Source organism: Pantherophis guttatus, chromosome 1, assembly GCF_059756535.1.
Source record: "Pantherophis guttatus breed Tessera chromosome 1, ASM5975653v1, whole genome shotgun sequence".
NCBI classification, from domain to species: domain Eukaryota; kingdom Metazoa; phylum Chordata; class Lepidosauria; order Squamata; family Colubridae; genus Pantherophis; species Pantherophis guttatus.
In genome coordinates this window covers 222,615,044-222,632,537 of record NC_142063.1, presented here as the reverse complement: position 1 = coordinate 222,632,537, position 17,494 = coordinate 222,615,044, and the positions used below count along the sequence as shown (strand labels likewise).

Genomic DNA, 17,494 nt, shown 5'->3' with positions numbered 1-17,494 from the left:
AATTCTGGGCAACTGGAGTCTTCTTAAGTGAGCAGGACTCAATTATGACATTGTGGTTTGTTTACGGTATTTATTTTAGCTAATGAGCAGAGGCAGCAAAAAGAAGAGGGCACTTTGAGATGCCATGGCCTAGAGATAGAGGGGTCACAGAAAAAGAGGTTGTGTTGTAGCCTGTCGGCCACCGGCCCGGCAGCTGAATCAGAGGAGGAGGTGTGGGAGTCAGTGTCAGCATCAAGGCAACCAGAGAGTTCTGAGAGGGAAGTGGGAGTGGAGCTGCCAGAAAGAGAGAGACAGAGGCAGAGCCTTGGCCCTCCATCAGCCCTCAGATGGAAAGTCAATAGCTCCCAGGTCTGGAGGTGGCTGTTGAGAAAGAGGAGGAACAGCTGGGTCCAGTGCCTGACGTGTGGATGCACAGAAGGCAGAGGAGAGGAGAGCAGTGGAAATTCATGGGCCGATCTTTGGGAAGAAAGAGCCACTGCAACAAGCAAAGCTCCACCCTAACTCTGGGGATAAAAGGCAGGGGGTGGAGATGAATAGATGTGGCAAACAACTATTCATCTCCCTGCCAGATGGACTTGTTAGCCTGCGATGAGAGAGAAACTATTTTGCCAGGGCTGCTGGCGCTCCTAATAAAGGAATCTTTGAGTTAACTTCAGAGGGTTTGTCGCGTTTGGGAAACTGGGACAAAACAGGTTGGCACAGATGAAACAGCAATCATAACTCATAAATATTGGCATTGTCAGGATTGTTTAACCTGGCAGCCATTCCTTTGTTGTTGAGAGACTTAATCCTGCCTCATGATGCAAATGTTACATGTGCTTATTCAGAGCTTAAATCTGAAGCCCCTCTTCGGAGTGCTAAGCTGAGCAGCCAGTTATGGTGGCAGGATAAACACAAGGACATCACGTAACATGCCGTTAACACATGATAAAGGTATGAATATTGGTCTCAGGGCACAGCCAGATGGCTGCATTAACCTGGAGTGCCAGAAAAATTGGCATAAATTGTGCTGCTCTCTCATTTTGCCTCTGTCATCAGAATTATGTAAACTGGGCAAGAGGGAGGGGGGCAACCTTAGCAACTTTCAGACTTGTGGAGTTCAACTCCCCGAATTCCCCAGCCAGCATGAGTTGAAATCCACAGGTCTTAAAGTTGCCAAGGCTGCCAACGTTGCCAAGGTTGGACACTCCTGATGTACGCAGTTCTGTTATTAGTTTAAATGTAGAAGAAGTGGAAGAAAGTGATTGATGGATTCTCTTAGCTACCTTCCACCCACCCCTGTGCTATTGAACTTCATTGGACAATGGAAAAAACTACCACCAATTACTTTCCTTAATGTGTGGTGGAGGCCTGGAGTTGTGCATTGAACCATCTTTCAAGTAGCCCTAGCAACAGGCCCTGGATGCAGAGGTACTCCACATTTTTCTCTTTCATTGGGGATATTTTTTTGAGAAAACAGGTCTAAGCACAAAACAAACACTCTTTTAAAGAGTGCTAAACCCATCTCCAAAACAGATCACCAGCTCTGAGGAAGGGCATTGGATGAAGTAGGTGATAGGGATCGATCATGGTCAAGCCCCTTCTTGACTAGTTGCAGTAAAAGAACAAAAGTGCTGATTACAAGTAGCCATGTCACCTGTGGAATAGGCAAAATGTTGCTATCACTCCCTCCAAAACAAAATAATAAAAACGTGGCCACAAACTTTCCTAAAGAAAGCTGAAGAAAACTTACAATCCAATTATAATGCGATCATTGCTAATATCATCAGCAACATATTACTCAACTCGGCAGTCTTTCCCAATTTAAATCAACCTGTGCAAAAATTGGATTCGTTTAATGACCACTTTATTCATTTAACAACTGAGTGATTCATTTAATAACCTTTATAAAAAAGTCGCAAAACCGGGCCTGGCTCACTTAATAAATATCTTGTTTAACAACAGAAATTCTGATCCCAATGGGGATCATAAGTCAAAGACTACCTGTTGTTAGAGAGATGTGGGGACAAGCCCTCAGAGCATCCTTCATTTCAAGCAAACCCTCCACATTTTCCACATAGGGAAGTAAAGTTGCAAAATTGTACGTTGTCTATCACAATCCCCAAAGCACCAGAAAAGACCTCAGATGTACAGAGCCCCTTTCCATTTGCGCTCCATTTTGATTAGCAAATTTGCTTCAACGGGATCTGATGGCATTCCATTTGACTGAAGCTTTGCTGAATGGAAGGCTATCAATTCCCACATGAGTATTATTGCTGGGAAAACATTCAAATCCTAAACACAAAACCTAATTTGAAACATAATCAAAAACAGCTTGCTTTATGCTACCCAGTAATATGGAAATGCTTTGAGAATGAAAGAAGAAAATAAAGGTATTTGCTGCCATCTGTTGCTGTAAATGTTCGCTGAGGCAAAGCACAGTTACAAGAACTCCAAAGCTGTGTTTTTAGCACCAGAAATAACTTGCAATGAGATGTCGTAATCTCAAAGAGATCTGGGGATTCTTGGTGCTCTGAGCACTCCCATAGCCAGTGGGTGGACTATGAAGAAGCTACTTATTTTTCAGTTGATTCACGAGGACTCCCTGATTGTTATTTCACTTAAGGAATGAATGTACTAACAGAGAAGTAATCAGAGAAGGAAAATAACTTCTAAGTAACTTCTAAATTCTCTTACAAAAGCCCTGTATGTGTCTGGCCAGATGTACCCCTCCTTCTTATTTTATGTAAGAAGTCCTGATGCAGCTAAAAAGAACATACAGTAGTGTTTTATTATATTAGTATTCAGGGTTGGGTTCTACTTACCTTTACTACCGGTTCGCATTGTGCCTGCATGCTCTTCTGCGTATGCGCAGAAGCTTCTGTGCATGCGCAGATCACCTATGATGACGTCCGGGTCAGTGGGCGGAGCCTCCTGGTGAACCTGTCCGAACTGGGGGCAACCCACCATTGCTAGTATTATTCTAATATACTGGGGTGGGGGGAGGAAGAAAAGAAAGGAATGTAACTCAAGCAAAATGAACTATGATACATATTTTAACCAATCAGCTCAGTTTTTAAAGTTATTAATCCATGATCACTAGAAAACTGATTGGTCTTTCCATTACATCGATAGAGCCAGCTCATGAGCAGGGACAACATCTGAGAGAAATGGACGGTTAAGAAATATGAAAAATGAATGAATAAATGAATAAATTAATTAATAAATCAATAAATTTCATTGATCCATGTCTTTACATTGTAAAATGTGGTGTTTTTGTTTTGCACCTCTCCAAAACTAGGCAAATCCTTCACTGTTCATTTTGAAAAATGATGTTTGGAAACATAATGCAAAATGACATCCATATTTTTAAATCTTACCACTTGTCCCAAAACCATATTAACAAACTTACGAACACAAATTAGAACAAAATAATAGTGGGGCTGGTCTATATTATCATACAGATTAGTCCTTGAATTATGACCTTAATAGAGGCCACAAGTTCAGTTGTAAGTCATTATGGTTATAAAGTAGGTCACAATGTGACAGCGCCTGATTCTATGATCTTTTTTGCAGAGGTTGTTAAGTGAATGCGGCAGTTGTAAAGCGAAACCATTGTTCACTATGGGGCATTTTTTGCCAGAAACTAGAAGTAAATGCCCATTTCTGGCAAAAAAAAAAAAAAGTCATAAATTACAGTCACATGCGCAAGGAATGATGTCAATGGCCGTAAATTTGGGCAGTATTATATCACTTTCGATATAATAATTTTGAGAACCAGCTTTTTAAAAACAAGTTCTGACATGTCCATGAAAAAAAGGTCAGCTTAATTTCATTTTAAGATCATAAAAAACACACTTAACATTCTTCAAAATCCATCTGTCTTGATGTATTGCCATGGGGTGGGGCATTGCAACTCTTTGTTGCAAAATTTTGCAAGTAAGTTCGAAAAATGCTTACATTTGTAAGCATGTTTGCTCTAAGGTCTTTTACATTCCAAAAATGGAAGGCCTCATACTTTTCTAAAACCCTGTAAATTGCACACACAATATGGAGGTGGAGGGGAATGGAGGGAGGGAGGGAGGGAGGGAGGGAGGGAGGGAGGGAGGGAGGAAGGAAGGAAGGAAGGAAGGAAGGAAGGAAGGAAGGAAGGAAGGAAGGAAGGAAGGAAGGAAGGAAGGAAGGAGCAGATTCTATCTCCCACTGCTACAACTTCAACCAAACCAAATTACGGCGTATCAATGACAAATGGAGGCAAATATACATGTGTCCCAGGTTAATGTTGCAGGATCCAATCTGGGTCAGTCACTGGGACCAGAAATTTAGTCTTCCAAACTTTCTGACTCATTCTGGAGCCCATCCTCAGGGAACTTCTTTCTCTCTACCAGACTGTAGAGAGAACTATCTCTTGAACCCAAGTCCCCCTCCCACCCATCAATCTTACATGTTTTACTATTAGCTAAGATAGGTATGGGGTCCAAGAGAGGGAACAAGAGCTGCCATAATCCTTGTCATCGTTTTTGTAACAAACAGTACAACAATGTCTTAAGACGCATTATTTGAGAGTGAATTAAATGTAAAATAAGAGAGAGTTCTGATTCCTTAAATTCTAGAACAATGGAAAGGACTTCTGCTATAGACTGCTATTAATGCCATCTCCCAAACACCACATTCTTGTCTGGAAGCTACAGTTTCCATTGTCTTTGCTGCTTGCAAAACTTTTAATGGAACGGGTTTTTCTAGCAAAAGAATACTGATTTTATCTTTAATGAGCAACCTATGATTTAGCTTCGGGAAATTGCTTCCTGGCCCTAAACTGCTTGCTAGCTGGGACTGCCGTACCACTTCAAAAACTGACAGTGGAGACTGTTCTTGTTACATCCAGGGGACAAATCCTGACATGCTGAGAGTTGCTGCTGATGTTAGCATGGAGCAAGAAAACTTGTCTTCTAAAAATGAGGACGTTCTCAGCTGGGATATTAATGACGTCAAACTTCCCAAGGTAGGTAGCTCTAACATAATGCTTATTTTACACCATCATAAATTATTATTTTTCCATATTAACTTTTGCAGAAACCATGGTCTGTCTTTAGTCACTATTATTAATGCAGCATTTATTGGTATTATTCCATATACTACTACATGCATCAGAAGTTAAGTGGAGTTGAACCTACTTGGTATTTGGATAAGAGACTACCTGGTGGGTTAAAAGTTGAAAACTTCTTCAGAGAAAGCAATAACAAATCATTTCCATTCTTTTTTCAAGAAAATTACATTGACATGTCCACTAAAACACTAATTTGATTCAGAATATGCTGGAATGGGATGAGATGGGATGGGATGGGATGGGATGGGATGGCATGGCATGGCATGGCATGGCATGGCATGGCATGGGATGCATCTGAACTGAGAAAGATGGCTGTATGTTGAAACTAACATTGTTTCCGTGAATTCATATTAAACAAGACTAAGTAAACCATGATATAGTCTTATATGTGATCCATTCAGTACACTGTTTCTTGAACTAAGCAGAATACATTTCTGTGTATATACTATTTTATTTAAATCTGTATTGATCTATTTCAGTGTTTCCCAATGCCAGCAACATTAAAATGTCTGGACTTCAACTCCCAGAATTCCCCAGCCACCATGCACATCTCAAAGTTGCCAGCATTGGGAAACACTGATCAATGGCATTAGTCAACATCCAATCCATTGTCAACATTATCATCCAAAGCTAACACGTAATTCAAACCTCCCTTTGAAACCTCTGAAATTCACTGGTTGATCCTGATGTTACAGAAAGGTGTAGAGAATTCATCAAATATTTGTGAGGCCCTATTAAATTGGTCAAAATGGGCTTGGCAGCTTGTATTCTTGTTCCAGCAATTGTTGCTGTATTATTGCAACATATTTTTTTTTCTATTCTTTGACCAAACTAATAGTCACAAGCTAATGTGTCATTTTTCTGAGGAAAAATGCCGCATCAATTTGCATTTCCCCTGTGCACACATGAATTAAAACCACATCTTGCAAGAAGACAGATATATTTGGAATTCTTGAAGATGAGTGTAATTAACATTTCCCCTCCTGGGGAATGTAATTAACCTAGTTCTGTTATTCTTAGACATCCTAATATTTAATGGCCCGAGGTCAGCAAGTAATAATCCATGAATTAAATATAGAAGTTAATAATGTATAAAAACCACCCAAAAAAAGGGTACTTGAAACCTACTTTTGTCCTTGTACCTCCATCTCATGATATTAAAACAAGACAGATATTGTGGCTTGAACACAATTAATCAGTCTTGAAGCTGAAGAGATATTCGCTCATCACGCTTAACTAAATTTCCATTGATTTCAGTGAAACATCCAATCTTATTACTGTATGTATATGACAAAAGGCTAAGGGCCATGGATGGGAAGTTAATGCCTAAATATTTTCTCTTCCAACCTTTTGCAAGTCCTCTTTCTGAGTGTGTAGTCTAAACTTTTCAAAATCATCTCAGCCTGCATCACAAACTCAGAAATCTGCAGAATGAAAAACAGCTGTATTACTTTTTCTCTCTCTTTCTTCGTTTCAAATGTGGCTTCCTCACAGGATGTGAAACAGATAGACTGGTTTCAGGAATGGCCTGATTCCTACATAAAATACATCTACAGCGCAGATGATAAAAATGCTCAGAGGCACCTGAGTAGCTGGGCCATGAGGAACACCAACAATCACAACTCGCGCATATTGAAAAAATCCTGCCTTGGTGTCGTGGTCTGTGATAGTGATTGCTCCACTTCGGACGGAAGGAAGTTGTACCTGAGACCAGCCATATGTGACAAAGCCAGGCAGAAACAGCAAAGTAAGTAGGGACAAGATTCTTCATCTATGCTCCTTGAGGTGGCTTCTTTTGCATAGAAAATATTTTCAAGCATTATCCCTATAAGAACCTTTCTACTTGCAATCCAAATAATTTTAATCACAAAAACCAATCTAACCCCCCCTTGTTTTTTTTGTTTTTTTTCTAAATCTGCAATCTAATGTTAAGCTCCTTCAAAAGTTCAGTGGAGATTCCGCTGAAATAAATTAATGCAAAATCTTCAAGATGATGCACCGAGTAACAGTAAATCATTGTGCTAGGGGAGGTGGGGTTTAACCTCAATTGATTTTGGCAGTGGAAACCGAAGTATCCAAAATGTAAGTACAGTGCATCACATCAAGAGACACCAAAGTTTTTTTTTTTTAGATGACCACAGGCAGGTCTTTGGTAGACACATGTGATGGAAGTGTTTAACCTCAGAGGTTCATGTAATTCTTCTACCTCATGTTCAAAGTTCCTTCCTCCTAGTGTTCATAAGGCAGTTTAAAAAATTCTCTTTTGCTATGGTTTTCAATCAGTTGATAATTTGAGGGCATACATCTTCTTGTTGTTGTTGTTGTTAGCCTCCCAGAAGCTACAAATTGGAGCAGATCTCCACAATAGTGGTGTTTAAAATTAAACATAAATAAATACTAGAAGAACAGGAGAAACCTTGTTCTTTCTCTGTCTGTAGATTAGCTTTAGAAATCAGAAGAGGACTGCTCCTTTATTTTTATTTTTTTGAGTTGTACGAGGCTAACACTTGTGTTCTGAAGTAGCTTCATTAAGAAGATCTTCTAAATGCATCATAGAAAATAAGAAATGAGATCCCATAATTTACACAATTACACATTTTTCCAATTTCTTCGAGGAAAATTCCTTAAGGGCCTTTGGTAGTTAAAAAAAAGAACCACAATGAGGAGTTTTATAAAATTTCCTGACATGTACTGGAGACAGGACTACATGAAGATATTCAAAGACATGTCAGTGGTGAAAGATTTTTCCCTTATTGACATATTCCTCCCCTATTAATCCATTCTACTAATATATGGAATAGGACTAAGAGAATTTGTGAATCATTATTGTCTTCAAAGCACCTTTGGGGAGCTATTGTTAATCTTTCGATATTTGTTTTGATCTACCATATGAAATGAGAAAGATTTCCAAATTATTGTGCTGATGATTCCATCAAATATCTACTCCCCAAGAACTATTATCCAATGGAATGGAAACCTCCTTCTATTTAAACAATTAGCCCAAGGGTAAGCAACTTTTGGGGATAAGTGTACTTAGTTGAAATTTAAGAGCTTGTTGGGGTTGTTTTCACAGACCAGCTGTCATGAGAGAGGCTTATACATATACAGAGTGATTACATGTAATGTATACACACTGACCAAAAGATACACTGCCAAGATTCCTCCTGCCCCTCCTCTCGTTCTCCCTCCCTTTCTCCTTCCCTCCCTTTCATTTTTAGATCAGATGGACACATTTTCAAACAAAACCCTGTTGTGCAGTCACAGTCTCCCATTTTATTTTATTTTTAAGGATGTCTGTCGGATATACCTAGGTTCGAAAGGCATTCTTGTAAGTAACAGGAGTTGCCGTCCATATTCCACCTATTTATATTCCATATACCTGTTTTAAATATAAGAATCCTCCTGGAGCAATGGAGCAGAACATGAATAATTGCTATAAAATTTACTAGCGAAACGAAGAGAATTAAATAGGATAGATAGACAGTGTCAGCAACATTTGGACTGAAGGACCTACAGGTAGAATAGGAGATCCAGGTGAAGCCATTCACCATTCTTAGCTTCTGCAAAAGAGAACCTGAAGAAAGATCAGGGGCAGAAAAAGATCCTATGAAAAACAATGCAGAACAATATCTCAAGGAGGAAAGGAGCAAAATGGTTGTCAAAACAAGTTATCATGACAAACAAAAAAAGATGGAGGATGAAAGGCTTGGACTGCAAGAGAGATGCTGAATGCAGACTCTCAGTGTCAAGCAATTAAAGGTCAAGAAAAGATACCTCAATCAAAAGAATCAATAAATAAGAAATAAATAACAGGGAAAAAGAATAATGAAAGTGATTTTTAAGATGATCTCAAAACCATAGAAAAGTTTACAGTTAACGTAGGGATACTCAAAACTAATCACAGTGGAGATCTAATATAAGAAAATGAGGTTTTAAGAAGTTGGAAAGATTATAATGAAACTCTTCACAAATTGGACTATAGAATGAATAAATATATAAACTAAATTATATATAAATTGCCATATATAACATTATATATAAAATTTAAACATAATTTATCTAAAAGATATATATACGATTGCCTGTCTTATATATTATAACCCTGGGTTGCTCACACATATACAATCACACAAGGGGAGAAAACACCAGATCAACAGGCAGGTTTCAGAAAAAGAAGGGGAACATGAAATCAGATAGCTAACATGCATGTGCGCAGAAGATTATTTATCCAAGGAAGGAAAGCTGTATGTGTGTATGTATGTGTGTGTTTAATGAAATTCCATATGATGGAGGCACTTTTTCCATGACTTCCCATTGGATGATTCATGACTGCTGTGCCCTCCCACCTGTCTGTTCTTAAAAAGCAGCGGCCAATCACTTTCTTTCCATGAGGATATTCCTAAATAAATATGCTTTTATATGGGTATGCATGTATATATACTTGTGTGTGTGTATGTGTATTTACAGTATATATATTTTCAGTGTAACTGTAAATTAGTTTGCATGTATACATATGTATCCATAGATATGTGCAGACCCATGCAGAGGGACAGAGAAAGATATGAATGGATGTGAAAATATCCATGAATATATATATATATATATATATATATATATATATTCTCAGTTTTCGCGGGTGTTTGTATGTAGGTCTTTGGTTATTCGGGTCTTCTCCCACATAAAATTGGAAGTGTCTTGGCGACGTTTCGACGAAGTCTCATTTGTCATCTTCAGGCTGGTGTTCTCGGTTGAAGAGGTTGAAGAGAAAAATGCTTTGAAAAGCCTCTGATGATCCCAGCTGAGCGGTACGGTCATCAGAGGCTTTTTTTTTAACTTTTAAAAGCATTTTTTTCGGCGGAAGAGATTGTAGAAAAAATGCTTTAAAAAGTTTTTTTTTAAAAAGCCTCTGATGATCGTGCGGCTCAGCTGGGCATGGGGGGGGATGCAAGGATTTTTGCTACCTGTTCTCTGAACCACCCGCCACCATCGCTATGGCTCCTGGTTCAGACCGGGCAATCCGGTCTGAACCAGGAGCAATTCATCCCTGGCTGACTCTGTAAACACCTTAGAGGGGGCTGTAACGCACTACGAAGTGGTATATAAGTCTAAGTGCTATTTTATTACTACTATGGACTGCAAGAAGAACCAATAAGTCCTGGATAAGCTAAAACTGACTAACTGCTTCCTTGAGACTACGATCAGCAAACAGAAAATCAAATCTTTCAGGTATCTGACGCTAACAGATGGTGGCCCATGCTGGGCAATACTGAAGAATGTAGAAGGCAGAAAATTCAACAGGTGAAGTGGATGGGTGGGATAGAACAGATTACTAAAATCTTCTTGGAGGTATACAGATTGTTGCTGGATCTACCTTTGTTCCTCTCCAGGTCTCCAGGATTTGAGCCTGACTCGATGGCACCTACAGGTGGTCCTTGACTTACAACCATTCCTTTAGTGACCGTTCAAAGTTACAATGGCACTGAAAAAAATGACATGACCATTTTTCACCTTTATGACCATTGCAGCATTCCCATGGTCATGTGATCAAAATGTGATTATTGGCAATTGGCATGTATTTATGACATGTATCACCATTTACAATCTTCCCAACTGGATTCCCACTTGCAAAGTCAATGGGGAAAGCCAGATTCGCTTAGTGACCACATGGTTCACCTAACAATTGCAGTGATTTGCTTCATTGTGACAAAAAGGTCATATAATGGGACAAAACTCACTTAACAGCTGCCTTGCCTAGCAACAGAAATTCTGGGCTCAACTGTGGTCATAGGTCAAGGACTACCTATAATTAACTAATCTCCTTCTCTTTTCCCACTTGCTTTACAGATGTGGTATAATATGCTTTGCCATTATATTTGAAAAGTATTTTAAAAATGTTAAGTAATGTAAAGCATACTTTTACAAGCTGATGCTTATCGTTAATAGTGTTGTAAAAAATATTGCAATGGTAGAGAAAGTCAGATAAAGTATAACTTTCTACTACTAAGTTCTTTTACAAAACAACTCAAGGCAATTTTGGAACGCTGTAAATAGATACTTGTTAAATATTATTGCTTGGAAAAATATGAACAGTGATATTTATTGAGGCTGTAATCGTATGTCCATTGATTTCAAAGGGTTTTCTTTCTGGGTAAACATAATTGGGTTTATGTTATGAAATCATGGATAGGTGGACTAGACTAGACTAGACTAGACTAGACTAGACTAGACTAGACTAGACTAGACTAGACTAGAACAGAACAGAACAGAACAGAACAGAACAGAACAGAACAGAACAGAACACTTTATTTGGCTAAGTCTGATTAGACACATAAGGAATTTGTCTCCAGTGCAGAAGCTCACAGTCAGTGGGGAAATCCAAATTTTTTTACTATCGGTTTTGTGGGTGTGGCTTGGTGGGCGTGGCTTGGTGGGCATGGCAAGGGAAGGATACTGCAAAATCTCCATTCCCTCCTCACTCCTGGGTGAAGGATATTGCAAAATCTCCATTCCCACCCCCTCTGGGGCCAGCCAGAGGTGGTATTTGCTGGCTCTCTGAACTATTCAACATTTCTGCTACTGGTTCTCCAGAACCTGTCAGAACCTGCTGGATTTCACCCCTGCTCATGGTGTACATGCAAAGCATGTACTGGGTGTTTGTAGTTTTTAATATAAGGGCAAAATTTTTAATATATTTTAAACTGTTTTTTAAATTTTGTGGGTATATGGCTGTACACCGCCCTAAGTCCTTCGGGAGAAGATCGGTATAAAAATTTAATAAATAAATAAATAAATAAAGCAGCAGAATAATAATTATCATCATCATAATACAAATAAGAAGGGGAAATAAAGAAAATAAGAATAAGAATAAATGATAACATACAGCTATATTACATGGTAAACATACATAGACATTAGACTGTGAGAATTAGGTGTTCAGCAGACTGATGGCATGAGGGAAAAAATTGTCATCCTGAGGGGAGGAGTTGAAACAATTTATGTCCAGAATGTGAGGAATCTGTGGATGTCTTCTCAGCCCTCCTTCTTACCTGCGAAATATACAGGCAATTATTTTAAAAATGCATATCTATAATAGTGGAATAGCAAAAATTACAGTTTTATAGACTATGGATGTTTTTTCAAAGGAAAATCCTTCCCTACTTAGAGAGGATATTCCCTGCTAAATGGGCATGGGATTGAATTTTGGAAAACAAATTCTATAACTTGTATGACTGAGATATCCTTTATTTCTAGAACGAATATTTAGGATTTATAAGCAAGTAAAAGTTGAATAGGTTTCAATGATATTTAGTGGACAGAACAATGGATAGAAGTAATTCCATTTGTTTCAGTGGGCTCTACACATTGTTAAAAAGCCAAAATCCACTTGTAGATTCCTTTTAATCCAACCCCAGGTAGGGCCACTGCTGAAATTTCTGGCACTGTAGTCCATATATCTGGTGGGGATCCAGGTTTGGGAATTCTATATAAACTATGATTTAGATGCTCATGATGATGATTATTGCTATATGACCTGAAGACCGGATTAACCTTACACTATGTTTTGAATGCCATTAAAGAATGGTCTATATATTCTTCAGGGAAACCATGTCCTAATTGTAATGGACCTTTGAAATTGATCCCATGTCGAGGCCATGGTGGATATCCTGTAACAAATTTCTGGAGACACGAAGGACGGTTCATATTTTTTCAGGTAAGCAAAACCAAAACAAATATTGAATTCATTTAAAGCAAGTGAGTTCACGTGGACCTGTTTATTTATTTTGATGATGAGCATTTCATGATATTGAAAAAGTAGGAACAAAAACCTGGTAGGAACAATGATGAAAGAGGACTACACCCTTTGGTTCTCCTTGGAAGCTTCCAATATCCATCTCATTGGCCATAGTGGACCCAGGATATAAACCAGGGGTCAGCAACCTGCGGCTCTGAAGCCACATGTGGCTCTTTCACCCCTCTGCTTGCGGCTCTCTGTCACTCACTCAAAATATGCATTACAACCACCAATGTGTGACACCCACCGGCACACTATTTATTGAGCTTTTCAACCCCCGGTAGGCCAACTATGGATAAATCCAAGAAAAGAAAAGTTTCAGAAGAAAACAGAACATTTAATTCGACTACATATACTAGTTTTGTGGCCGCTCAAGAAATAGTCAGGCACAGGAAGGGATTTGTGGCTCCCGGTATTTTCTTTTCTGTGGGAAACGGGTCCAAATGGCTCTTTGAGTGTTTAAAGTTACTGACCACTGAAGTAAACTAATCAGGTTTTTGTCCATCAGGATGTTCTTAAACCAGGGAATGTTTGGCCTTATGTTCTGCAATGGGGGTTCCAGGAAGTCTTTCTAATTTGGGGCCAATTTATACAAGTTGGGTCATACCAGCAACTGCCAGACGTTTTTTGAAAAAAATGATACAGAACTTGGCACAACACCCCCAACTAAATCCAGAAAAGCTTCTAAATTTCTGTCTTTGTTCCCTGATCTACAGAGACCTGGCCATAGTGTGTCTCCATTAAATCATTAGAGCCCAACCATGTCCTTAATTATTAAAGGTAAATCCCATTGGATTATATGGTAGCCACAGAAAATTCCTTGGGTCAACATTTCCACCCAAACCTTGGGTCATTTAGATTTAGAGGCCCCATTCTGGAATTTACACCTCTTTCACTGATTTGCATGATGCTATAAGTTGCTTCTTGTCTTTATATCATTATGCCTCTCTTCATTTATTTGTTAAGTCAAAGGGAGCTCATGATCACCCAAGACCAGAAACCAAATTGGAAGCAGAAGCAAGAAGGTCAATACAAAAAGCATATATTTCAATTTCTCCAAGACTGAAGAGGAACAGAGAGATGGAGGTAAATTTTCATAGAATCCAATACCCAAACGACCATGTACTGTTATCACAGATTGGATTCCTGAAGCTGAGCATCCAGTGAGGATTTTTTTTTTTTAATTTGATTTATATGCCGCCCTTCTCCGAAGACTCAGGGCGGCTTACAATGTGCTCAGCAATAGCCTTCATCCTTTTGTATATTTATACAAAGTCAGCTTATTGCCCCCACAAACTGGGTCCTCATTTCACCTACCTTAGAAAGGATGGAAGGCTGAGTCAACCTTGAGCCTTGGCGAGATTCGAACCTTGCAGTAATTGCAGGCAGCTGATCTTAATAAGCTTAATAACAGGGTGCCTTAAACCCCTGTACTACCAAGGATTCAGCATGTAGTGGGGATTTTTTTTTTAAAAAAAATTGATTTATATGCCACCCTTTTCCGGAGACTCAGGGCGGCTTACAGTGTGTTAAGCAATGAATTGATTGAAGGTTTGGTATTAGTATAGCCTTAGTACAATTTGCCCTCCCTGTAGTTATGTTCCTCAATTGGGATGGTTCCTTTGGTGGCAATCAAGTGACAAAAAGTGGCAACCATTTCTTTATAAGGTAATAATCCAAAGAGAAGTCAAGCTAAGAGGCAGCACTTAGTCAAATTTGGCTAATCTAAATAAATAAAAAACAAAACAAAACCACAAAGTCACACTAGTTAACACTTGTATTGGAGACCACAAAAAACAAACACCAAAACCGTCAACTGGGAAGTCAACATGTCAACTTCTGGGAGGAGGCAATGGCCAACCCCTTCCATATTATTATGTTTTATTGATTTATATCTTTGTGGTACATTGCCCAGAATCACTTTTTTTGTGAGATGAGCAGCTGCATAATTTGATGTGTAAATAAATAAATAAATATTATTTCTAAGACACCCAAAAGGATATTTACATGGAATCACCAGGATTCAAGCTCAATGGAAAGGACACTTTCCCTGTAAATTTATTGTTTTTTAAATATGAATTTATTATCTCTGTAATGTTATTGTTTTTTAAAATATTATTTGTTGTTTTGTCATAAAAAATAAAAGAGAAGGGAGAAAAACAAAACAAAAGCATACATTCAACACTAGCAGCAATAAAAAAAAGAGAAAAAGTAGCATACAAAAAAAGAGGAAAAAATTGATCAAATAAATTTAACATTTAACATGTAGGATCCACCCTGGCTGGGTGCTATAAAAAAGAAAAAACAGTAAATTCTCCTCCCCTTTTTAATTTATTAATTTCAAAATCCATTCTTCAACAGTTGGCATCCCTTTTTCTTTCCAGTGTTTGGCAAGTACAACCCTCACAGCCATTACCATGTGAAGGACTAGCACCCCAAATTGTTTTTTCAATTGGCTTGTCCCTCATACCTAAAAGAAAAGCTTCAGGTTTCTTTTTCTTTTTTTAAAATAGTTTTTATTAAATTTTCCAACATTTAAAACACATAACACAAATTTACACTTAGAACAGCTTTTCCATATCAGTATCCATATCTTTCATAGCAATCATATTAACAAAAAATTCTATTCCTATATATCACTATCCTATATTATATTCCTATTTAAACTATAATAACATCTACTCACAAATCAATCTCATATATTTCTTATAAATTTTACATTCTATATATTATAGCTCCAGGTTTCATTAATATTTGTATCTTAAATATTTTTGCATTGTCATTGTTATGTTTATTCAGTATGTTTTCACATATTTGCAAGGCCTCCACATATCATAAATTGAATCTGGATTTTGATGACATTTCTAGCACTTATTAGAAATCCCTTTATACATTTTCGCTAGTCTATCTGGGGTCAAGTACCAATGATACATCGTTTTATCAAAGTTTTCTTTCAAGCTATAATTTAATGTAAATTTTAGTCTATTTGTCCATGCATTCTCCGATTTATCTAGCGTTATATTATATGCAAAACATTTTGCCCAAAATTTTGGGTGTAATAATGTCATTATTAAGTTAGTTATCAACTCCCTTAGAAAGGAATAGCTTTCATTTGCTGGGGCTTTTCTTTCTGGCTCTATTTCTGGAGGGAGAAAATTTTACATTTTCTCATTAGTCCTACTCACAAGCAACTTATTGCTTGGCTAAAAAAAAATAATAATACAGCAGATGTAACCATCCAACCCTGAAAAAGACAGGATCCTGCTTTAAGGTCAAGATAGATGTAAGGAGAAAATGGAAAAAGCAGAAAAAGTGAGTTAAAAGTTCTTCCTAATGGAGAACATGACTCCCTCTTTGGGTTAAGTTGACTGATCCTATCTGGCCTTTCCCCTCCCAAACTGTCAAATTTGCCCTTTTCTGAGTTTTCACCATCTGTGTGAGAACTGATTCTCACAGTAACTGTGAACATTCAAAAGGTTGAAAAGTCCAAAGAGCAGAGTGACTTCACATTATAATTTGAGTAGTAACTTTTGGAGTTCAGCTATAATTTTGCTTTGAGAATGAATGGATCTTTATTAGAGCTGAATTGTAATATGATGGATTTTTCTTAAGTCCTTGACAGGAGAGATGCAAAGTGATGATACTTTATTGTTAATTGTTCCCAAACACGAAGAGCGAATATCACACAGTAGCTTCAATGGATACTTCAGAGAGAACCCAACTCAAGAGCTAAATAATTGCTTGACTTTCACCAAAGGCTTCAGTTCCGGAAAGTTGCCCTATGTATTGGAGCACACTCAAGATATGGGCTACAGCAAATACTTGGACATGTGTAAGCCAGTTGGAAGTGGTGAATATGATGGTGGAGACCCAGTGGAATTGTTAGCCTCCGATTGTTCTGAATACGGGGAACCGGAAAGCTGGAATCAAAACCTTGACTTAGGAAGGCGTCTTCCATATGTCAGTGGCTCTACTACAGTTCTGCCAGGTCTACCCAGCGAGACACTATCTTCCTTTAACACAGTAGATTTAAGTCCCCAGCATGTTCCTAGTAGGTGGGAATCCTCAATGAAGGTTGGTTACCACTCCTTCAGATCTCCTGAGAATATACTTGGGGAAGATATATCTGAAATCAAAGCACCCCTGTTTTGTAACAGTAACCATTCCTTTTGCCAGCTGTCTCCAGAGGACCCTTACCTCGCTGGAGACACTGCCCATCACTATTACCAGAATTCCTTGCCCCTCAAAAGGAATGAGTGGCCCAGCGAGGAAGACCCAAAGTATACAAATCTCGACCACTGCAACAATGAGAAGTTTTTCAACTTCTTTCCTTTGCGGTGAAGCTCTTCTATCATCTCTCCCAAGTTCTGAGACAAACATTGTGTTGCCACTCGATTCTGGATGTCACTTAAGTTACATCCCACATGAGTATTCTTTTACGTTTTGTAGTTGAATTTCTTGATTCAACATTTTGTGGTTGAATGCGTGCAGCAATTTGGGTGAAGTATTTCACAGCGAATAAGTTGGCTATATTACGCCTGCACTTGTGGATAAATCATGAAAGCACAGACTGAGAGTTCCACTGATTGGATGCACTCCTCTGCACGCAGTGAGCC

At 38.3% G+C, this 17,494-nt stretch overlaps 1 protein-coding gene across 1 annotated transcript; it reads left to right on the top strand.

Annotated features, from left to right (window-relative positions):
- Positions 1-4,879: 4,879 nt before the first annotated feature.
- On the top strand, positions 4,880-17,219 carry GCM1 (GCM transcription factor 1). Its single transcript, XM_034436671.2, has 5 exons — positions 4,880-4,981; positions 6,581-6,833; positions 12,685-12,797; positions 13,845-13,964; positions 16,491-17,219. The coding sequence occupies exons 1-5, from the start codon at positions 4,880-4,882 to the stop codon at positions 17,217-17,219; spliced, it is 1,317 nt and encodes a 438-aa protein (XP_034292562.2).
- Positions 17,220-17,494: the final 275 nt, after the last annotated feature.